Source organism: Rhea pennata, chromosome 28, assembly GCF_028389875.1.
Source record: "Rhea pennata isolate bPtePen1 chromosome 28, bPtePen1.pri, whole genome shotgun sequence".
Taxonomy (NCBI): domain Eukaryota; kingdom Metazoa; phylum Chordata; class Aves; order Rheiformes; family Rheidae; genus Rhea; species Rhea pennata.
In genome coordinates this window covers 3,450,185-3,473,793 of record NC_084690.1, presented here as the reverse complement: position 1 = coordinate 3,473,793, position 23,609 = coordinate 3,450,185, and the positions used below count along the sequence as shown (strand labels likewise).

Here is a 23,609-nt window from a genome sequence, read left to right as displayed (position 1 = left end):
GGGGACGTGGGTGCTGGGTGGCCGGGGCCGGTCCCTGAAGGTGGCAGCACTGGGAGCTGGCCGGAGGCGAGAGGAGCCCGGGCACCGCGCCGGCCGCGGGAATCCGGCCGGAGCAGAGACGCGGTGCAGCGTGCGAGCCCGGAGATCTTTCCTGTTATTATCCAGCGGGGGAACAACAGCGGCAGCGGTCAGCGCGGTGCGACCCGGAGATAAGAAGACAGCGTGATTGGCAGGAAAGCGAAAGAGTAGGTCCAGAGCGCAAAGCAGTCCCGTGGGACACAGCTCGGAGTGATGGGTTTTCAAGCCAAAGGACATTTAACAATGCAGCAGGGATGGGGATCACGTGCGGAGCTGGGCGGCGAAGCCAGGGCTCGCTGCACTGACTCTGCGGGGAAAGGTGGCGTTTCGAATCAGGGCCCTGGCCAGGGTCCTCCTGGAGCGACCGAGCAGCGCTTGAACGCTGCTGTGGCCCCAGGCAGGAGTTTGTAGAGAGAAACTGCTTGTTTTATAACCTGAAACAAAGCAGCGAAAGAGGAAATGGATGCTTGCTTTAGGCTGGAGAACCATGCCATGACACAAAACTTTGGAGACATTATAGTTTCCTAAGCAGAGCCAAGCTGGTGGAGCACACGGTGTCCGAGCGCAGGAGAAATGCTCCGAGCACATCTGCTGGTGGCCGGTGTCAAACCCAGCACCTAACGTCCGGCCAGGCAGAGCCAAACACGTGGGATACGGGGGGAGGAACCTGCCCGAGGTCTCCGCACTGCGGCCGTGTTGCAGCCGTTCCCCCGGCGCGGATGCAAAGCGGCCCCTGACCAGGTGGGACACGTGGGGCCCAAATCCTGTCGCCTGAGAAGAAGCTGCTCGGAGGTATGCGGGCAAAGGCAGGCTGCTGAGAAGAAACCACCACCGATGGACATCGCTCTTTGGGGGCTGCAGAGGCCGGTGCACGAGGGTCCAGTTTGCTGCTGGCAGCAGGGCAGAGCGGGTTAATGCCGGGCTGCCGTGCCAGGGATGGACATCTCTGCGGCCGGCCAAAGCTGCACAGCCTGGGAAACTGCTGCGCCGGAGAGCTGCCCTGGCTTTGGTCTAGCCACCGAAGGAGAAACTGGTGAGAGGCCAAAGGCGAGGTAACTTCACATGCATTGAAACTAGCCCAGGGAGGATTAGCCATTTCCTAGCAATGAGGAAATATCAGGTCAGCTGAGGACCTGCAGGGATGCGAAGCCGTCGCGGAGGGCGTGAAAAGCAGGTGGCTAGCAACAGGTGAGGACAGGCAGGCTGGTCGGCGCGGGCTGAAGCTGCCCTTTGCTTGCGGTGGAGGCTGGGGTGCTGGCGGAGGGAGCCGGGCGAGCACGCGGCCGGCCAGCAGCTCCCACCACGCCTCTTGGCCGGCTGAAAGCGGAAACAAAACCCGATGCAATTTGTCTCTTTTGAACATCCTTTGAATTGGGCGTCTCAGGAAGTTTTGGAGGCCAGGGCAGCTCCTTTGCGCAGACTGAAACAGGCACCGTGGCTTGCCCTCTAATAGCAGGCGGCGTTGGCGCCCGCAGAGGATCCCAGGACGCTGCGAGAGCCAGCGCCGAGCAGTCGGCAGCTGCAGCGTGCAAGGCTGGGGCGTGCAAGCCAAGCAAGCCCGACACGGCGGCAGAGCAGCCGGGACCCCCTGCGGCCCCCAGCGCGGCCCTGCGGCCTGGCAGCAGCCCTGCAAAACTCCTCCTCCAATATGCATCGTTTTGGAGGAAGAATTAGCCATTGCTGCTAATTAATGCCACCGTGCTGGACCGGCCTCCGACTGGGACCGGCTCGGTGGCTGCTGCCACCCGCTGACTCCCTCCTGGGCGCTGGCACCGGGCGCAGAGGTGGGGACACAGCCCCACGCCCGCGGCCCTTTCCCTATTACTTCAGGAGCCCTAAATTCCTGCTGCGGCCGGGCTGCCTTTCCCAGGGCCCGCCCCGGCTCGCGGGGCACCGGGAATGCGGCAGCAGGGAGGAATCCGCGGTATCCGGCGCCTCCTGGCCACGGGCGAAGCCGAGCAGCCGGTTCCCGGCAGCTCCGCTCCGCCGCTCCCAGCTGCGCGCGAGCACGTCGGGCGGGCTCGGAGCCCAGCTCCCCGGGTGTCCCGGCACCGGGGCCTGCGGCTCTCCCGCACCCGGCGCCGAGTCGCGCCCGACAGCGGAGAGCTCGGGCCCGGACACCCTTCCCGATGCCGCCGGAGTTGCCGGTGCTCAGCACCTGCGTTGGCACCCGGAGCGGGCAGCCTGGTTCACCCCCGCGCCGTGCCTCAGCTTCCCCGCCGGCGAGCGGGCGCTCGGGCTCCGGACCTGCTTCCCGCGGGGTGCAGCAAGGCTTAATGCGCGGGATGCTTGAGGAGGGCACAAGAGCTGCAGGCAGAGGCCTTACGGAGCGAGATACCATTAATTAATTCACAGGTTGATATAGCTATGCGCTTAGGTCATCGTCAGCTGATCCTGCTAATCCCTTCTTGTGCAAGCAGCTCCGACGGCGGCGGCGGCGCTGCCGGCTGGCGCGGGCTCGCTCCCGCGCAGCCGGGTCGTCGCGAGGCCGGGCGCGAGACGCGGGGCGGCCGCACGCAGCCCCCTCCCCTAAACCAGCAGCTCCCGCCGCGCGCGGCCTCCCGGCGAGCCGGCGCCCTCGGCACGGGCTCCGCGGGAAAGAGGAACCCGTGCCTGCTCCGCGCCGGCCCACCCGGGAGCCGCTTGTTGAGATTTTTTTTTCATTACAGTAATTTATTTCAATAATCATTAAAAATAGGTAATTATTACCCTGCTGACTTAGGGCTTGCGTTTAGCACAGACTTCCTCTGGACTCTAGCCCAGTTTTGGGAAGAAACATCCCCCCCCACCACATGTGCTGCTGGGAGCCGCCGTCGGTTGCATGAGGAGCACAATTTCTTTCCAAGCTCAGTGCTACTATATATATGTATTTCTAAATCCCAAGTACCCCCTTTTTTTTTTGGTTCTGCCCGGCACGGGGGCCTTGCCGCGAGGCTCTGAGCGAGCATCCCGCGGGACGGAGGGAGAGCCGCAGGGCCGGGGTGCAGCGTTTCTGGGAAGGTCCCGGTTGTTTTGCTCTTTTTTTTTCCTTCTTCTTCTTTTTTTTTTTTTTTTTCCACCGAGAAGCTCTGAGTTACCAGCAGCCCGCAGAGCCGCGCGGCGCACAGGCGACTGCTTGTAAACCAGGCAGCGAAACCACTTCCGCGCCCCGGGGAAAGGCGAGGGGAGCCACCTCGTGCTCTCCTCGGCGGGACGCGGGTCCCGCCGCCCCGGCCGGACCCCGTGCTGCCCCGGCCCCGGGCTCGGACGGCTGCCAGAGCCCCGAAATCCCGGGAGCTCGTGGATGCTGCAGCCGTCCCGCACTCCTCGCCGTGCACCTTAGCTCCCGCCCCGTCTATTTTTTCATCCCCCCCCCCGTCCCTGGACCTTCAGAAGAAAAAAAGCCACGACAGTGGAAAGTCGGGCTAACAAATACCAATAAAACTTCCTCTGGATGCTAAAAATGACACACGTAGACAGAGAAAAAAAATTATATCGGTGACAATAACACGGTGCGGAGCTATTTCAGTGCCGGCTGTTCCATTGCAGCACTCGGCGCTGAGGTTGTGGCTGTTGAAAACCAGCCACTTCCCCAGGGACGTGACGTATTTCCTTTCCATCACAAACTGATTTAGAAGCAAAACTTTCTACATTTAGGCAGCGAGAGGCTCAGCTTCTCTTTTCTCTCCCGCGCCGCCCGTGAGCGAATGGAAGGAGCGAGAACGGGGGGGGGGGGGGGGACCAGCGCGCGGTGCCTGCGCATCGCTTCCTTTTATTTTTCTCCTTTCTAAATTATCAAAAGTTAACAACAACAACAAGAACCAACCCCCAATTAATATTTTCCACGCCGTGAAGGCCCGGCGAACGCCAAAGTGAGAGTTTGCGGCCGTGGCCTGGCTAAGGCGGGCGCCCGGCTCCGCTCCTCCTCGGTCCAAACACCCGAAGAGGATGGTGATAATTTCCTAGAAGGATTAACATCCGATTGCCTCTTCTCTGCCCAAAATAAACGCGGCGGCCGCGGGGACCGGGGCGGGCGGGGGGGGGGACGGGCACACGCCTGGCCACGGCTGGCTGCCGGATGCCGGCGCGGCCGGACCCTCCGCGTGCCGCGGGCCTGCCGCGGCGCTCTCGCAAGGCAATTACACCCGCCGCCGGGGGTAAATATAAAAAAAAGAGAAGGAGAAATCCAACTTTAGCAGACTTCCATGACATGTCTCACTGTCATTTCCTCCGCTGCTAATTTTAGCCCCGGCTGCGAGCGGGGCAGCGTGTTTGGTGGTTTTTTCCTGGGCTGTGGTATGACACCCGGCTTCCTTTTTTTTTTCTTTCTTTTTTGTTGTTTCTCTCCTTCCCGCCGAGTCGGGCCGGCGGCGTGGCTGCCGTGGCAGCGCCGCTCGCCCGAGCGCACCGCCGCTAAACCCCGGCTCGCGCGAAACCCTCATTAGGGAGGTAATTAAAGGGGAGGCCCAGGCAGCGGCCGGCCGGCAGGCAGAGCGGTGCTCGTTTCTGGCGTTCCCCTCGGTTTTGCTTTCCAAGAGAGGCCGGCCGAGGCGGCGACCGAGGGCAAAGGCAGGGCAGGGCCCGGCGGTGACGGTTCCCACGCTGCCGCCCCGTGGTGCCGCGAGGAAGACCCCTCGAGGCCGAGGGCCCGCGTGCCTCAAAGCGCCGCCAGGGCCGTGCCATGCACCGGGGCCGTGCCGCGCACTGGGGCCGTGCACTGGGGCCGTGCCATGCACCGGGGCCGTGCCGTGCACCGGGGCCGTGCACTGGGGCCGTGCCATGCACCGGGGCCGTGCCGTGCACCGGGGCCGTGCTGTGCACCGGGGCCATGCACTGGGGCCGTGCCGTGCACCAGGGCCATGCCGTGCACGAGGGCCATGTGCCAGGGCCATACTGTGCACTGGGGATGTACTGTGCACCGGGGCCATGCACCGGGGCCGTGCCGTGCACAAGCGCCATGTGCCAGGGCGGTGCTGTGCGCCGGGGCCGTGCCATGCACTGGGGCCGTGCACCGGGGCCGTACTGTGCACCGGGGCCGTGCTGTGCACTGGGGCTGTGCGCTGGGGCCGTACTCTGCACTGGGGCCGTGCACCAGGGCGGTGTTGTGCACGAGGGCCATGCGCCAGGGCCGTGCCATGCACTGGGGCCGTGCCGTGCGCTGGGGCCACGCGCCAGGGCTATGCCGCACGCCACGGCCGTGCACGGCTCTCGCCCCATGCCCCCAACCCCAGGCCCCGAAGCTCCCCGGGGCACGCAGCCCCCTCGCCAGCCTCGGGAACGCCAAAGCCCGCCGTGCTCTATCCACACTTTATTCCGCAAGCCGCAGGCGGCACAGCTGAGGGCTCCCAGGCCGCCGGCGGGACGTGCCGGGGGCTTCCCGGGAGCGGGTGGCGGGAGGAGACGGGGGACGCGGCGTGCGGCAGGAACAAGCCCAGCGTTTCGGAAGAGGGTGGCTGCAATTTCTGGCTGCGAAGATGAGGGCAGGTAAAAAAGCGCTTCCCAGGCCCCTTCCCGGCGCCGTCGCAGGTCTCCGGCGGGCGGCACCGTCCTCCCGGCAGCCGCAGCTGGGCTCTGCAGCGCGGGGAAGGGGCGGCCGCCCCGGCTAATCGCCGTGGTGCTTCGTGAGGAACTGGGTGGATGCCACGGGGGAGCCGAGCCGAAACCGCTCCACGAAGCGCTCCATGGACCAGGCACCTGGGGAGAGATGCAGAGAGGCACGGGGGTGAGGCCGGGAGCGCCGCGGTCCTGCCGGCAGCCCCGAAACCCTTCCGGCCTGCAAAGGTTCGCCCGCCGCCGTGGGAGGGTTTCTGCAGCGCGAGGGGTTTGCAGGCGAGCGCCGCGGCTAGCCGCGCCGGGGGAGCCCCGGGCCGGGGTAGCTCGGCTCGGCGAGCTGCCTGCGAGCTGCTGCCTGTTCTCTGCCCGCGGCGCTGCAAACCACATCCTGCAGCGGCAGCGAGCGCCGCGCCGCCGCCTGCCCGGGGATGCCGGCGCCCGCTGCCTGGCACGGGGCGGCCACGCAGAGCCGCCGGGCCGGCCGTGCCCCGGCGCCGGCCGGGCACGAGCGCGGCTCGCCTCCCCCTCCGGCCCCGGCTGCTTCCTGCTGACCTTTGGTGCCGACCGTCCCACAGCTTCCTGCAAGCCCACCCTGAGGTGCCTGGAAATCCCCGGCCGCCGGGCTGCTCCGCGGCGCTGGATTTCCCCCGGCTCCCCTCGCCTTCCCACGCCAAGGCGACGCTCCGCCAAATGTCGGAGCCCGGGATATTCGCAGCCTTGCTCCCGCGGCCCGCTCGGACCCGCTCCGCCGCGCGCGGGAAAAGCCCCGGCTGCGCTCCCGCGGGCCGGAGGCAGCGGGGCCGGCGGCGGCGGGCAGAGGCACGCAGCCCCCTCCGGAGCCCGCAGCAGTAAGAAGCGAAACCGCCCGGGAGCCTGGTGGGGAGGCGCTGCCGGCGGCAGGGAAGCCCTCGCCGGGGCTGGCGGCGGGCGGGATCCCCTCCGCCCGAAATCCCCCTCGACCGAGAGAGGGTTCGCGATGGTCGCGCATCCGGCTGGCAGCCAACTCCCGCACCCCGCGGGGAGCCCGAGCCCTGCAGGCGGGGAGGCGCCCCGAGCCGGGGCCGGCGGCACGGCACCGCGGGGCATCCCGCGTGCCCCGGCTCCCTGGGGAACCTGCCACGTGGCCTTTCATTTCTCTGCAGCCCGTCCTTCCCCTCGCCTCCCCGGTGCCGCTCTTTAATGTCACGGCGCAGCCCGGCAGCGCTTATCTGACTGCAAATCGCGGCGCCCCGGCCGCGGCGCGCTTGCAAAAACGCTGAGCGAAAGCGGCGCCGCTTCCTCCTCTGCCCGGCGAGGTGCCAGGAGGCCCCGCCGCCACCGCGCTGCTGGAGTCCGCGCGAGCCGCGGCGCGCGGCCGGGATGCGTCCGTGCCCCGCCGGGGCTGGGCTCCCGCCGGGCCGCGGGATTTTCCTGACCTACGTTGCTCCCTGCGGCGCCAGCCCCAGGGGGAGCCCGGCCGGCCCTGGGGGAAAGCCCCGGGCACCGCGCCGGCGAAGGGCTCCGTCCCCCCGCCGCTGCGGGCAGCGAGCTCCTCCGCCAGCGCTGCCCCCTCCGCCGCCCTCCCCGCGCCGCCCGGACAAAGAGCCGCTTCAGGCTCCGCTCGGGCCGCTTTCCAGCTCGTTTCCGGGCGGATTATATCATAGGGCTTCGCCCTTATCGGCATGCGGCGGCCCCCGCGCTGCCGGCGGGGGAGCTGAGGCCGGCGAGGGCCGAGGCCGCCCCGTCCCCCCCCTGGCGCGGGCTCCTCCGAGGCCGCTTTGCCGCCTGTGATTTATCCGCCCCGTCGGCGGGGCTGCTCCCGTGATGGGAGCCCTGATGCTTTCCGGCCGAGATTAATGATGCCCCGGCCGAGGTGGGCGGGAGGCCTCGCTCGCTCGCTCGGTTTCCTTTTCTTTTTTCTTCTTTTTTTTCCCCATTAAACGATGCTCGGAGCCTTCCACTCACCCTGAGCCCTCTGCTGGGACCCGCTGGGAGGGATCCCGCGGGAGAGGCGCCCGGAGAGTGGGGTCGTGGCGCTGGAGGCGCCGGCCGAGCCGGCGGCCGAGCCCGTGGATTCCCCCGCGCGCGGCCGAGTTTCCGGGCTCGGGGCCGCGGCCGGCACGGGGAGCCAGCCGCCGGCTTCAGAGCCGGCATCGAGCGTGAACACCCGGGGGTTTGATGAGTTTGGGGTTTGACATTTTGCAGACCACAGTGTTCTCGCTCACCCAGCGAAAGCGCGACCGGGGCTGCAGCCCTCGGGCTGGGGAGGCTGCAGCCTCGGCTTGCGGCCCCGGCGCCCGCGTTCGCTTTCGGCATTTTGCTGTTCCCCCTCGCTTTTCCGTTCCCCACGGATTTGAGCAACGAACAAAGATTTGGGGGGAAAAAAAAAAAAAAAGAAATCCGCCGGTACGGATAGGTCATGGTTTAGTGCCCTCTTCTGGAGGCTTCAGCCCCGCGGCGGCTCCGCAGAGCAGCTCGCCGCCGACCCGGGCGGCGCGGGCGGGATGCTCGGCGGCGGGCGCCGGAGGCGGCGCGGGGCCCGGCGGCTCCTTACCCGGCGAGACCAGCTCCCCGGCGCTCAGGGCGATGGCCTCGTGCGCCGGCTGCTCGTACAGGCGGAGCTGGTAGCGGTGGTACCCGCTGCGGGCTGGCGGCGCCGGGCGGACGTAGTCTGCGGGGAGAGAAACGGCCGCGGCTGAGCCCGCCGTGGGCACCGGGGCCCCGTGCTGGCCGCGGGGCACCGGGCACCGGCCGGGGATGCTCTGCCTGCTGCAGCCAGCCCCGGTTTTGGCAGCTGCATCCCGTGCAGCGCCGGGCACCTGGCGGCCCTGTGCCTGGCGTGGGGCGAGCTGCGGGGGGAGCTCGGCGCGGAGCCGAGCTCTGGCTGCAGATCCCCGGTGCTGGGCGCCTCCGTCCCGTCGGCAGCCCGGGGACTGGCGGGGGGGGGGGGGGTCCCGAAGCGAACGCCGCGAGCTGAATCCGTGGAAAGCTTCGCTCGTGGGTGCGTCCCGGGGGCTGCGCTCACCTGCCAGCACGTGGCCTTTGGGGTTCCCGGCCCTCAGATCGGCGCCCTGAAACGACACGAAGCGGGAGGTGAGGCGCCGGCGAGCCCCCCGCGTGCGCGGGTCGGCCCTGCTCCCCGATCCCTGCTCCCGTGGCGGCACCTCCCGTCGCGGAGCGTCTCCGGAGAGCTCGTGGTTTCAGGCCGGGCAGCAGCATTTCCCCGGCATCCCCTCGCCCTTTGCAGCCGCCCGCGGCGTCGCCGGAGAAGCGCGCCGCGCGGCAGAGTTCATCCGCAAGCCGCGTGCCCGCGGAGTCCCCGGCGATCGGCTCGGCGAGGCGCCCTCGCCGTTTTGGCAGCCGGAGCCAAAAATATCCTGATGACAGCGACACGATGACTAAGGTTTTCAGCGCTGACTAGCGGCTCCACGTCCCTTGTCTTGCCAGCCGCGCCTCGCCAGACGTGGTCCCGGCACACCGAGGAGCGGTGCACCTCCATGCCAGATGTGGATGCCCACTCCATCCAGATGTGCCCGCCTGCTCCACCCAGATGGGACCAGGCGAGCCATCTGGATGTGCGCGCCTGCTCCGTACAGATGTGCGCGCCTGGCTCGTCTAGCTGGGACCACCTGCTCCATCCAGATGTGCATGCTTGCCCCCCCCCCGATGGGACTGCCTGCTCCATCCAGATGTGCTTCCCCGCTCCGTTCAGATCTGCACGCCAGCCCCACCTAGACGTACAGACCCTCTCCATCCGGGCGCCCGCTCCATCCGGATGGGACCGCCTGCTGCACCCGGATGCGCCCGCCTGCTCCATCCAGATGTGCACACCCGTTCCACCTGGATTCTCCCCCCCGTCACATCCAGATGTGGACGTGCCCCGAACGAAGGGGCGAGCGGGGCCGGGATGCGCCGCTGGGCTCGGCTCCCAGAGGGAGCTCGCTGCTCCCTGCAGCCCGGAGCCTGGCCTCTCCTCTCCTCTCCTCGCTGTGCTGTGCCGTGCCATGCCGTGCCATGCAGCCGGCTGCCGCGCCGGGAGGGGGGAAGCTGCGCCGGGCTGCGCGCGATGCTGGAGCAGCATCTGGCCGGGGCAGGAGCCGGTGGCAGCGGGTGCTGCTCTCCCGCCCACTCGCTCGTTCCCTGCGACCCCTTTAACGCAGCCGGGATTTACAAACCGGCCGGGAGCAGCCCGGGTGGGAACCCGGAGTTTTCCTTCTGCTCCGAATTCCCCTGGCGCCCCTCTGCTTTCCGGCCGTCTGCAGGGCAAGGGGGGGGGGCAGCGCTCTCCATCATTTTGAGGGCAAAGCCGCTCTTCCGTTGATCCTCCGATCACCGTCAGCTGGATTTCTGCGCCTGGAGGAGACTGTCAGACCGCACCATGCTAATTGTTTTTTGTGATAAACGTCACATCTGATTATGCCAGGGCCATTCTGCCACCAAATTAAACCTTGGCATGTCCACGTCTTGTTCTCTCCATCAAAAAAGGGAAAGGGTAGAAATTGAAAAATACAGGGAGAGACAGCGGGGTGTGGAAATATCGCTATTCCGACAGATTAAATAGACTTTTCACCCAGGACAAAAAAAGACAGGCGGACGTGGGAACGGCCTGCGGGACCCCGGGCAGCAGGCGGGAGCCGAGCGGCAGCTGCACACTCGCGGGCAGCGCGGCCCCGGCGGGGGCCCCGGCCCCGGCACCACCCCGGCACACCGCACCGCGGTAGCGCCGAGCGCCGGCCCGGGGGCTCGCCGGGTCCCCGGGGTCCCCGGGGTCCCCGGGGCGTTGCGCCTTCCCGGGGAGCAGCCACGTCCGCAGCCCTGCCTTTTTGCTAGATAGCTGTAAATGCGGAAGGCTACCATAAAAGTATATTAAAAAATAAATATTGGGCACAGTTGTAATTTAAATTAATGTTTGTCTGATATGCCCTAATGCCCCAGGGAAGGACACGCCGTCGGGTTATTAACTGAGCAAAATAAACATAAATCACCTCGGTGTTTGGCGCTTGGCAAAATTTTTAATCTAGGAGCATGAAAGCAGCAGAGACAAAACGCTGCACTTAACCTAACCTGTTCCGAGCGGCGCGCTGCAAAGAGGCGAGAGATCAGAGCCGCTTTCATCGGGCTCCTACGCTTCTCCCGCAAGGCAGCGGCGGGCGTTTCGGGAGCCAAACGCCCCGTGTCAGGCGAGGGTGGATCTGCAGCGACCGACAGATACCTGCCCGGCTGAGGCGTTCCTGACGGTCCCACAATTTGCCTATCTGCATCTTTCCTTATCTAGGTTAGGGGTCCGGGCCGGCGGGCGGAGGCTGTTGTGACACCGCTGCCGTTTGGGAACTTCAGCACCTCTGTTGGGAGAGGCAGGCGGGTTCCCAGCGCCCTGCCACCGCGCCGGCACCGCGGCAGCCCACCCTCACCGCCGCCGGCACGGGCCCGAGTGAGGCGTTCGGGAGCCGGGCTGCGCGAGAGCAGCACCGCAGGCCGCGGGGCTGCTCCCAAAGCCGCGCGGTTCTTGCACGTTTCTGCCATAAAACTGAAAGTTTCCCACACTTTCCTCCCTGCTTTCTTGCTGCGCTCTTTCCTCCCAGGTTCCTGGCAGGTAAGTGTCAGGCCTCACTTAAGCAAGCAAATTGCACCAGTTCAATAAAAGGGTGATTTAAACCTGACTAATTGGCATGTGGAAACTGCCGTACGTGCCCTGATTGCGTTCGCCCCAGCGCTGCTCTGCCTTCGTTTGCGTTGGCTGGGAACGACGGGCGCACCGGGAGCAGGGTGCGCAGCGGCGCTCGCCGTGGGGTAACCGAGATCCCAGGCCGCCTGCCCAGGCGCACCCAAAAGACCCTTCGGACGGCGTTGCAATCGCTCCCGGGGCGGCTACACCCCATTTCCAAGCCTGTGGGCCTCTGTTGTAAAGCCGGGTGATAAACGATGAATGCAATCGCTAATAACAATACGGATGTTGATAGCAACCTCGGGGTGTGTTAGGAAGCCGAGTGGATGCCGGGCTCCGCAGCTGCCCGGGGTTTCTACCCGCGCGGTGTTGCAACGAGACGGAGCTGGATTGCCGGTGAGTCACCCCGACCCGCTGGCCCGGTGCTGGCGCAGGAGCGAAGGACCGCCGGCGGGGAGGACCGGCGCCGGCTTCGCCCCGACGTGCTCCCCGGCAGCCCCCCGGCAGCGCCTTGCAAACGCCCCGTGTGGCCCCCGCTGCAGGGGCGCCCGGTGCCTCGTTGCACTGGGGGACGTGTCGGGAGCCCGGCCCGCCGGAGGCCTCGGGCGCTCTGCCCCCGGGCTGGCCGCGCTTTCCGGGCCGTAAAACAGGGGCTCAGGCCCCTCGAGGGACGGCAGGAATGCTGCATCCTGCAAGGTGCTGCTCCGAGCAAAAAATCCGGAGAAAGGCGCCACGCGACGAGGAGGGAGAGATTTAAGGTGTGAGCAAAGCCCCCAAGATTTCGGTGCGGGGATCAAGCTTGAACTGGCCGGAGAGGGCTGGAAGGACCGAAAAGGGTTTTTCCATCCCAGGCCTCTACCGTCCTCGCAGGGGAAAACGCGTTTGCTCGGCAGCGTGTAGCTTTAAGATTAGCTGGCTTTTCCAGCAGCAGATTTCCGGAGGATTCTTGGAGAAACACCAAATTTTGCCTAATTCAGGCATTTAAAGGATCATTGCCTCATTTTGCGCGCAGGAGAGCGGAGCCCGAACCCGACGTCGCCCCTGGGGACGTGCGCGGGCGGCTGCGCCCGCCGGAGAGCCCTCGGCCTGCCCGAGCGACGGCGCGCGGCAGGGGCTCGGGCCGCGGCGCTGGGCCCCCCGGGGAGGTGCCGGCGGCGGGCGCCGCAGCCAGGCGAGACGGGGCTCGCGCCGCGGGCGCGCCTCGCAACCGAAAAAGCCGGGTTTTCGCATCGGCGGCGCGCAGGCTCGCGCTCGCACGCACACGCACACGCGCGCGGTAATTAACTTAATAGGTTTCTTGCAGAATGCCCCGTGAGTGATGCTCGGCGCATTCAAGTGTTGACAGGACAGCGCTGAACCCGCCGCCCACGCGCCGGGCCGGCCGGGCACGGCACGCCTGCCCGCCGAAACGGCAGCTGAGCCCCGCGCGCACCGGGGCTGCGCGGGCGCAGGGGGCTTCGCCCCGCCGGCGCGCGTAACCCGGAGACCCTTTCCCTGCAAATCCCAGCAGGATCCGTGCAAGGCGCCGGCGGGTTGCTCGCTCAGAGGGGAAAATTGCATTTATAAGCGGGTCGGACGGGGTCGGCAGCGACGCGGCTGCCCAAGCGGCTCAGGGCCACGTTCGGCGCGTGCTGCGGACGGGTGTCAGCCCGCCGGGGCTGCTCGCTGGGAACGAGCGAGCCCTAAAATAAGGGATCAGCTCCCGGTTTATCAGCGGAGGAACTGAGCATTGCACACTCGCCGCAGAGCCAGGGCGCCGGCGCAGCTCCCCGCGCTCGCTCCGCTTCCCCTCGGGAATCAGGCGGGCTGCAAGGAGCGGGAAGGCAGGAAACCTCCGCTCGCTGGGAGAGGGATCCGTGGGGAAACCTGTTCGCACGGAGCTGTTTTGTAAGAGCCACGACTCGGGGTGGGATCTTGAGTCAGGAGCGTTGCCCAAGAGAGGGTGGTCTTGGGTGCAGGTTTGGCCAGGTTGGGCAAGCGCGCTGCTGGCAGCCGGGCCCCGCGCGCGCCGAGAGCGGAGCAGGCACCGGCGCGGTCCTCGGCCAGCCGACGGGCTCCGGCTCCGCCGGCGCGCTCGGCTCGGACGAGGCTCCCCCCGGGGAGTATCGAAACATCAGGTTAGACGGGGAAATAGAGGCTGGATCGGCTCTGTCTCTCCCGCCTCCTCCCCGCGCGGCGGCCGCGCTCCGTCCTCTCCGGGGCTCGGAGGCCAGCTGGGTGCTCCCCACCCCTTCGGTGCAAAATAGGTTGTTGTTCATGATGGCAATGGTGATTATTAATAATAACTCGGCTACTTCGTGCTCCAGTTTCCTCAGCGCTTTGGCGCGGTGCCACCAGAGCCCAGTGATTTAGTGCAACTTAATTATTCCTGGCGTTTCATCACCTCTTGTTTTTGATGTCTATGTCTGTCAGTGCCTCACCTTCATGACTAAGAGAACCAGGGAAGCTGTTGGAAAGGGGAGAGAAAGGGGAAAAAAACCCAATCCGGAGGGTGTGGAGCTCCTGGCTTGGGAGCCAGCTGGGGCGGCGCGGGAGGGCGTCCCACGGGGACCCGAGTGTAGCCGAGCCGTGGTGCGCGCAGAGCTGGGCACGAGGCGCTGGGCGCAGGGGGTTGTGCAAGGGTGATCGTGCAGGAGGATCGTGCACGGGGGGTTGTGCATGGGGGGTTGTGCATGGGGGCATCGTGCATGGGGCACTGTGCACGTGGGGGTCGTGCACGGGGGGTTGTGCATGGGGGGTTGTGCATGGGGGCATCGTGCATGGGGCACTGTGCACGTGGGGGTCGTGCACGGGGGGTTGTGCATGGGGGGGTTCCAGGGGGCATCGTGCCCGGGGCGCTGGGCACAGGGAGGTGACCGCAGAGCACCGGGAGAAACGTGGCCTCTTGGCCGCTGCGGAGCAGCTCCAGGCTGGCGAGCGTGGCGCCCTCCCGGAGACGGCCAGGGCTCCCGCCCGCCCAAACCTCGAGCGCACCCGCCCCGGACGCAGAACCAGGCCACCTGCAACCCTAAACACGTTTCCAGCTCTTCTGTTTCTTTACACTGAAAAAACACATTGCAAAAATTCCCAAGCTGAGTGGATCGTCTTGTGTGCTCTTTTTCCTTTGCTTGAATTATTTGCCCCTCGCAGCAACCGTTTTGCATTTTTGATCTCCCCCTTTTTTTCATTCACAGCCCCACTCCCACGACCTGGAAGCCAAATCTGCTGTTTCTTTGCCCAGAGTATGCCCTGGGCCCGGCTAGCCCGGCACCGGCGGGGCCGAGCCCTGCCGCCGAGGCAGCCCGCACCGCGGCAGCAGTCGGAGTGGTTTGTCAGCGGTGATGAAGTGAGTGCCGTAGCTAACTGCGGCAGTTTTTTACTGGGTAAAACCACTATGTTAAGCTAAGCTCTGTTTTAAATAGTAATACTTAGTTTTCCTATAGTATTTCCCAGCCATTCATTTTGAAGCATGTTGGAAAAGTGGGTGGGTGTCAGTAACCACATTTTATAGGTGCAGAAGAGCTCGTTCAGCACGTTCAGTCACTGAACCGGAGTCGGTCCCGGGATTAGACCCTGAACCTGTGGGTGCAGGTGCCGGCGCTGGCGGGCGCCGGGTGCGGCCACGTTCCCGCACCCGGAGCCCGGCGCCGTGCTGCGCCCGCTCCCCCCTGCCCCGTGGATATGCTCAAACGCAGCGAGGTTCTTGCGGCTGCAGCACGTTCCCCGCGAGCGGCCCGGCCGGCTCCTTAGGAAGCGGTGTTTCCAGCGGCGCTTTCTGAGAGTTCAGGGAAGGGGATGTGGGATTAGGACATGGGGCTGGGATGCTGGTTAGGAATGCTGCACCAGGATGTAGGGCTGGGATGTGGGACGAGGATCCAGGACGAAGAAGAAGAGTAGAGATGCCAGACTGGGATGCAGGACCAGAATTTGGGACCAGGATAATGGCAGGCTGGGAAGCAGGGACAGGATGCAAGGCCAGGATGCAGGACCAGGATGCAGGACCAGGATGCAGGCTGGGATGCAGGCTAGGTTGCGGGCTGGGATGTGGGCTGGGATGCAGGGCCAGGATGCAGGCTGGGATGCAGGGCCAGGATGTGGGCTGGGATGCAGGCTAGGATGTGGGTTGGGATGCAGGGCTGGGGTGCAGGACCAAGATGTGGGCTGAGATGCAGGACTAGGATCTAGGCTGTGATGTGGGGCCGGGATGGAGGTTGGGATGTGGGGCCGGGATGCAGGCTGGGATGCAGGACCAGGATGCAGGGCTGGGGTGCAGGACTAAGATCTAGGCTGGGATGTGGGGCTGGGATGGAGGCTGGGCTGTGGGGCCAGGATGCGGGCTGGGATGCAGGGCCAGGATGCAGGCTGGGATGCACAGCTAAGATGCTGCCCGAGCAGGGGGCACTCCCTGGCCAGCCCGGCTCGGCGGCGGCCGAGCGGAGCAGAGCCGGCTGAGCCCGCCGGGAAGCACGCCCCGGCAGCAGGGAAACCCGGCCTCCACTCCCTCCCCTCTCCTCCGCAGACCAAACGCCGCCAAGAGCCAGCAAACCAGGGTGCGGGGACGGCGGAGCCATGAATTTTCATGAAAAGGAAAAAAAAAAAAAAAAAAGTATTTCCAGTATTTCCCTTGGTGTCTCTGGCCTGGTGCAGCCCTTCTGCTCACTGCTCTGTTTATACATGATAGACAACTAATTAACATCCAAGCCTCTTGAAAGGTCTTTTCAGAGGTAATGTACTGACAGAGGATGTCAGTAAGGAGCAGTGATTTGTCTAAGCAGTGATCACATTGTTTCAGACTGAATGAGGTGAATATTAAACTGCTTTAAATGCACTCTTCATAAAGCACTAATTACATACTCCCGGGGGAGTACGGGCAAGGAATACTAAACAGCAGAAAAGTCAACAGAGTTCTTTTTATAGTATGTTGCTGGGTTCTGTGTTTTTCTGTCTTTCTTTCTCTCGCGCGCTCACTCTCTCTCTCTTTTTTACAGTAAAATCACAGCACGCTGAAGAATACACATTTATAGCACAATGGTTCACATCTAATTATATGGCAATCATTAGTTTTAACCTGGGTGTATTATTTTTTCTTTGATATATTGTGCCCCCCGGCATCTCTTCGCATAGAATACTTCCAATGGCATTTTCTTCCCTCCCTTGAAAAAAAATGTGCTTTTTTCCATCATTAGCGTTTGCTTATTATTATTTTTTTTTCTTTCCCTAAACAAAAATCTTAAATTGGCAGGAATAAAAGGGGCAAGGAGGGGAGGAGGAGAAATCCGTTTAAGCAAAATAAGACTCTGTTCCCTCCCTCCTGGAACTGTGCACTTTATTTATTGCCTAGGTAACTCCGCCGGGCTCTTAGGCAGCGAAGGACCCGCCGCGGGGGCCGCTGATGGATCCCGGCGGATGCTGCCCAGCTCGCGGCCCGGCGGGGCCCCGGCTCCGCGCCGGAGCTGCCGGCCGTGCAGGCAGAGCCGGCAGCCGCGCTGCCTTCCTCCGAGGTGCAAACTTCCTCCGAAAGGGAGAGTCACGCAGCCCTCAGATTTTTTTTCCCCCTTTAAAGAACATGAAAGAATCTGATAATTACTTCTATCTACCACCCAACTGTACTAATTACCAACCTATTTCTTCACAGTATGACAGACACAGGCTCTCCAAAACACATAGAGATAAATTAGCACTAATTGGTTTTCCTCTGGCTGTTTGAATTAGTATTTAAAGCTCCAATTACAAAGCAGAATAATTACTATTAATGTCCTGTCGCAGTACAAAAGGCAGATATCTTGCGAACAAGTCCAGGTGTATTATTACACTGATTACAGAATATTTAACCTGGCTCGTTAAGACAAAGATGCAGGGAAACTTTAAAAAAACAAGAAAGGAGGGAAAAAAAGAAACCCCGCCGACGGCTGCGGGTCCCCGCAGGGGGAGCGGGGGTCCCCGCCGGGAGCGGGCGGCCGCGCCGAGGGAGGGGGCCGGCGCGGAGGGAGAGCGCGGGAGCAGGGGGGAGAGCAGAGAAGAGCAGCTCTGCCGGGAACTGGGGTCTCTGCCTCCCCGCGCCCCGGGCCCCGACCCCCTGCTCGCCTCCTCCTCCTCCTCCTCCTCCTCCTCCTCCTCCTCCTCCTCCTCCTGCTCCTCCGGGGCGCGGGCTGCGGTCCGCCCCGCCGCCCCGGGGCTTTTGCAAAGGGCTGCGCCTGCAAACCTCAGCCCAGGGGGGCGGCGGGGGGGAACCTGCCGTCGCTCCTCAGGTGACTTCGCCGTCGCCTCCCCGGCGATGCCCCCGCGGCGGCGCTGAGCCCGGGTGCTGCCGCGGCGGGGGGAAAGGCACCGCGCCGTGCTGGGCTCTGATCCCGGCAATGGGCCTGGGCACTTGGCTGGAAGCAGCTCTGCAAAGCCGGCGGGCGCAAGGGGCTCGCAGAGGCCGGATGGCGCCGCTTTGGCCCGAGCCCCCGTCCCTCTCAGTTCCCAGCGCGCCGGAGCGCTCAGCCAATGCTCCCGGCTCCGGCGCCGCTCGGCAGGACGCTGCCTGGGATGCAGCCGTTCCACCTCGCTCCTCGCATCCCTCCCCTCCCAGCCCGGCTCTCCGTCCGCTCCTGCCCCCTTCCCGCCAGCGGCCTCCGCGCCCCGACACGAGCTGCTCTCTCCCGCTCCGGCTCCTCAGTGCAATCCCTGAGCACAAACTGCCCAGTGCAAATGCCAAGCATTGGGCATGGACTCCCCGTGCAGACCCCGAGCGCTGGGCACGAGCTCCCCAACGCACACCCTGAGCATTGCGCGTGAACTCCCCAGCGCAAATGCCAAGCACTGGGCACAAACTCCCCGAGCACTGGGCACGAACTGCGAGCTGCCCCGTGCAGACCCTGAGCGCTGGGCACGAGCTGCGAGCTGCTCAACCCAAGCCCCGAGCGCTGGGCACGACTCCCGGCTGGGCGCCCCGAGGGCTGGGCGATGCTCGGCGCGGAGCCGTCGCATCCGGCGGGCGCAGGCAGGGCGGGCTGCGTCCCGCTGCCCCACCGCTGGCCCGGGGGGCCCTGAGCAGCCCCGAGGCTCGGCCCCGGCTCCGGCGAAGCGCCGGGCTGCTCGTGCCAAGCCGCTGGCCGGGCCGGTGCGCTCGCGGGGCTCCGGCGCCGAGCAGCAGCGCGGGCCGTGGGTGAGGAGCGCGGGGGGAGGACGGGGAGGGATTTCTTTTTAAGCGATCAGGTGGGTGGAGTGCGGGGATGCCAGCTGGCGATGGGCTATATTTCTACTGACAAGGCTTTACCCTGTAGGTGTGAGGAATTCCAATTAAATATTCAGCCTATTTGTCTGTGTGTGGGAGCGGGTTTGCTGTGCAGGAGGAAAGCCTCGCATTCAGCTCTCTAGCTAACCATTAAGAGAGAAATTAGCTCAGTTCATCAAGGGAAGCCAGCGGAGGGTTTTCCTCGCTCTCCCACCTTGCTTCCGCCTGGTGCCGGGGAGGCAGCGGCGGCGGCGCCGGGGGCCGGGAGCCGCAGGAGCTCCGGGACGCCGCGGCTCCGGCGAGGGTCGGTCGTGGATTTTTTTCCCCCGTGGGGACGGGGCCGCGGGCAGCCCCGCCACGGGAAGAGCCTCTCCGAGAGACCCCGCTCCGGGCCGGGGGGCGGCTCTCGGCCCTGGCGGGGGCCGGCGGTCGGGGGGCGGCAGGGCTGCGCGCCCGCCGCTGCCCTCCCGCCCCGCGCCTCTCTCCGGCGGCAGGGAAGTTGCTCCGGAGGGACAGAAGCCGCGAGCCCCTCGGGCCCTCGGCGCGCTCGGCCGGTGCTTTTCCCGCTTGAACCGTCTCCAAGTCGGGAATTTTCCCCCCCTTCCTCCCGCCCTCCCTTCGCCCCTCTCCGAGGGCAGGAGCTCCACGGCAGCCCGCCGTGCTCCGGCGCTGCCCCGGAGGCGCGAGGATCTCCGGCCCGGCGCTCCGCCGCCGGAGCGGGGACCCCGGGCTGCGCCCCGGGCTCTTCCCTCCGCCCCCGCCGGGCGCCTCCGGGAGGAAGCTGCAAAACCCCCCGGGGCGGCGAGCGCCGGGGCTGCCGGGCGCCCGCAGAGGCGCGGGGGCCGCGGGCCGCGCTCGCCCTCCCCTGCGCTTCCCCGCGCGCTTTACATAACCGGTGCTGCTTAGTCACAGCTCCGGCTCTTTATTTTATTTATCCCCCCCCCCCCCTTTGGAGCAATTTTCGCAGCCGCATCAGCGCGCGAGTCACTCCGGCACAGGGAAGTCCCTTCCCTTCTTCCGTTCCCGTGGCAACGGGGCGAATTTGCCTTTCAAGTGACTCACGACCGGGGGTGCTGGAGGAGTTCCCTCCCCCGGCGCCCCTCGCTCCCCCGCGGGCCCGCTCCGGCCCCCCGCCGGTGGGACGTGCCTCCAGCGCCGGCGGGACGCTGCGCTTCCCGCCCGTGCCGGCGCGGACGGGCGGCGAAGCCGGCGAGCAAAGGAGCTGCCGCGGCGCCCGGCTGCAGCGGGCGTTAAGCGTCTCGCCGGCAGCGCGTCGCCCCGAGTGCAGCCCCCGGCACCCGCCGCGCGCCCGCGAGCAGCCACGGGACCGCGGGGGGCCGAGCGTGGCGGAAAAGGAGGGCGGCGCGGACGGAGCGGCCCTGCAGAGCCGGGGCACGGCCCTGCACTGCTGCTCCTCGCCTGCTGCTTCTGGTGGGAATTGTGGGCTGGGAGGCCGGGGAGGGCAATTACATGGGAGTGCTAATCACCAGGCAGGCGAGGATGAGCCCAAGTGGCAGCTCCATTGGGAGGAGAATCCCAGGAAGGGAAGGGATGGAGCATCCTGGGGAGAGATTGATGGAGCATCCCTAGAGGGGAAGGGATGGAGCATCCCAAGAAGAGATGGGATGGAGCATCCCAAGAAGGGAAGGGATGGAGCATCCCAAGATGGGAAGGGATGGAGCATCCCAAGAAGAGATGGGATGGAGCATCCCAGGAAGAGATGGGATGGAGCATACCAAGAAGGGAAGGGATGGAGCATCCCAAGAAGAGATGGGATGGAGCATCCCAAGAAGGGAAGGGATGGAGCATCCCAAGATGGGAAGGGATGGAGCATCCCAGGAAGAGATGGGATGGAGCATCCCAAGACAGGAAGGGATGGAGCATCCCAAGAAGAGATGGGATGGAGCGTCCCAAGAAGGGAAGGGATGGAGCATCCCAAGATGGGAAGGGATGGAGCATCCCAGGAAGAGATGGGATGGAGCATCCCAAGACAGGAAGGGATGGAGCATTCCAGGAAGAGATGGGATGGAGCATCCCAAGAAGGGAAGGGATGGAGCATCCCAAGAAGGGAAGGGATGGAGCATCCCAAGAAGGGAGGGGATGGAGCATCCCAAGAAGAGATGGGATGGAGCATCCCAAGAAGGGAGGGGATGGAGCCTCCCAAGGTGGGAAGAGAGCGGCCGCCCGCACAGGGCAGCAGGCGGGCCACAAAAGCACAGGCGCAGCCCCTAGGTTTGCGCCCTTGCCCGCACGAAGCGTCCCAAACAAAACACGGAGGCAGCAGCAGCTGCCGGCGGCCGGAGCAGGCGCGAAGGGGGCTGCGCCGAGCCGTGCAAAGGCGCGCGCCCGCCGGCGAGCCCCGGCCTGCCCGCGGCACCGCGCCGGCTCCGCTCCGCCCTGACGGTGCCCGAGGAACCGCCCAGGTGGGGGGCTCGGCTCCGCTGCGGGTTCGGCCGGCGGCGCGTCGGAGCCGTTCTCGGGCGCGGGCGAGCCGCGGCGGTAACGCCACGGCGGCGCGCGGGGAGGCGAGGGGCCGCGAAGGGCTCGCCCGGCCGCTGCGCCCGCCCCGGCCCGGCGGTGCTGCCCGGCTCCCGCCCCGCTTTCCCTCGAGCCCTGCAGGAAGCCTCGCGGCTGGCAGAACCTGTTTCCATAACGACTTTCTGCTACAAACATATTTCGATAAAAATAAAGTTGGAGCAGCCCGGCGGCGGCGGAGCGCAGCCCGGCGGCTCTCGCTGCGCCCGCCTCCTGCCGCGGCGGGGAGGCGGCGGAAGCCGCCCCGGAAAGCAGCGCTTTCTGCCTGCTTTTTCTTCCCCTGCGCGGATGCAAAGCGAAAAGCCTTGTTTACCGGATTGCTCTGCAAACCGGTTCCAGCTCTGCCTGGTTACCTGATGCTCTACAGTACATACAGGATAATGTGATAAATTCATTTCCAATTCACTGCATTATCCTTTGAATATTTTAATGACTCATTGAATGGAGCAAAAAAAAAAAAAAAAGAAAAAGCTATTTCAAATGAACAATTATGCTGCATTAGAGTAAAGGCTGATTATATTTAAACACTGCTTGCATGGATAACGGGACATATCGACCTCCGCCTATAAGAGCTAATTTGGCTCTTATCTCTAAATAATTTTACACTGCAAATTACCATGAAAACCTAAAGGGCTTTAAAAACATTCATCAAAAGATATTATTCCACTTTGTAGCAACATTTTTATTTAAATTATTTTGAACGGGAGCAAAAGCCTCCTTGGCGGCTGCCGATCAGAGGAGCGGCGCAGCGGCGGGCGCCGCGGGGCCGGCGAGGCTCCGGCCGGGAATTCACGGTGCAGCTAGGGTTTTTCCCGGGGGTTGGCTATGGAAAACCATTGGAAATCCAACCCTGGCCAAGCCGAGCGGAGCGGCGCCGGCAGAGGGAAGGCGCCTCTGGAGCGCGGAGGATTTGCTGCTCCGGGAGCTTCCCAGCCCAGAAGGAGGTTTCTGCTCTCGGCGCTTCCAGGAGGGAATTACCCGGGAAAAACCTCCTGGCATTTGCACTGGAGCACCGTCTTTAATCCTGCATGTCCCTGCTTTGCTTAAAGGATCTTTTACTAAAAAGAAAAGAGAGAGAAGAAGAACGCAATAATTAGCAATAGCAGGCGCTGCCGAAGGATCGGTGTACAGAAGGGAAAACAAGAGCTTGGGCCGCTTCGCGCTTAGTAAATATTAAAATTAATGAGAGACTTTCAGGAACCTGTTGTTAGAAATGCAGAAGGGTTTCTGTGATGGATTTAGAAAAAAAAAAGAAGAAGAAAAGAAAGGAAAAGAAAAGAAAGCCCTGTACACAAATCTCTGCAATTATTCTGAACGCTTTGTATTTTTTTCGCCAATTATGAAATTCATGGAAAGTATTAATATCCGATTTTAATTTGCTCAAAATTCCCATTAACAATAAAAAGTCTAATTAAGGTATCTGTACAAAAAGCCCTTAGCAGTAATTTCAGGGAATAATAGAGGAGAATGACTAGATATTTCTTGTTAAATGCATGCTGCAAATTAATTGATATCTTAATTAGACTTTAGCGCTCAGATTATTAGTTAGATTGATTCACAGCTGAAACACCTAATCTTTTAAAACATAAAAGCAAGCAAGAGAGGAACAAGCTGATTTTTGATTTTCTAAGCAAAGCAGAAATCCTACGGGAAAGTTCGGGGGCGACGCGAGAGCTTCAGTGCGGGAACGCAGCGACGGCTGCTCCGGGCGGCCCGCGTGCCACGACCGTGGGAAACATTTGGGAATCGGGAGCGGCGGCACAACAGTGGGGCCGAGGACCACGTGGAAAATCTAGTAGCCGCAAAATTTTCACCCAAACGAGTTTGTACAAATTAAAAAAAGAAAAAGAAAAATCCCAATAACAAGAGATCTTCAAAACGACGGGTTTCCTACGTAGACGAACGCGTCAGTGTCCCAGCTCCCAAGACCTGCAGACAGAGCGAGCCCCACAGGAATGCGTGTAGCAAACACCGTAGGATCACGCATCCCAAGTGACGCTGGAACACATATATCGAGCAAGCAACACGAGATCGCGTACAGCAAGCAACGTAAGATTGCGCACAGCGAGCACCACGGCAATGCACCTGGCAAGCACCAGAGGATCACGTCCAGCAAGCACTGGAGGATCACGTCCAGCAAGCACCAGAGGATCACAAACAGCAAGCACCAGAGGATCACGTCCAGCAAGCACTGGAGGATCACGTCCAGCAAGCACCAGAGGATCACGTCCAGCAAGCACCAGAGGATCACAAACAGCAAGCACCAGAGGATCGCATCCAGCAAGCACCAGAGGATCACGTCCAGCAAGCACCAGAGGATCGCATCCAGCAAGCACCAGAGGATCACGTCCAGCAAGCACCAGAGGATCGCATCCAGCAAGCACCAGAGGATCGCATCCAGCAAGCACCAGAGGATCACGTCCAGCAAGCACTGGAGGATCACGTCCAGCAAGCACCAGAGGACTGCATCCAGCAAGCAGCATAGGATCACGTCCAGCAAGCACCAGAGGATCACGTCCAGCAAGCACCAGAGGAACACACAAAGCAAGTGACGTAGGATCACCTAAAGCACGCGGCACTTCCCCAGGCCGGCAGCTGACACCATCGCCAGCAGGAGATTTG

General features: G+C 63.8%; 1 protein-coding gene and 1 long non-coding RNA gene across 2 annotated transcripts in view; both read right to left on the bottom strand.

The window, feature by feature from the left end:
- Window positions 1-5,350: 5,350 nt before the first annotated feature.
- Window positions 5,351-23,609, bottom strand: part of PEBP4 (phosphatidylethanolamine binding protein 4) — a 40,132-nt gene continuing 21,873 nt past the window's right edge. The window contains exons 5-7 of the mRNA XM_062596731.1: window positions 8,615-8,660; window positions 8,144-8,260; window positions 5,351-5,751 (exon numbers count right to left, since the gene is read on the bottom strand). Coding sequence (XP_062452715.1) covers window positions 5,660-5,751; window positions 8,144-8,260; window positions 8,615-8,660 — 255 coding nt within the window. The 3' untranslated portion in view covers window positions 5,351-5,659. The remainder of the gene's footprint in view (window positions 5,752-8,143; window positions 8,261-8,614; window positions 8,661-23,609) is intronic.
- Window positions 21,646-23,602, bottom strand: LOC134151856 (uncharacterized). The gene is made up of 2 exons (XR_009960918.1): window positions 23,551-23,602; window positions 21,646-22,045 (listed from the first exon to the last, which is right to left on the bottom strand). It is a non-coding gene; the product is annotated as an uncharacterized LOC134151856 (long non-coding RNA).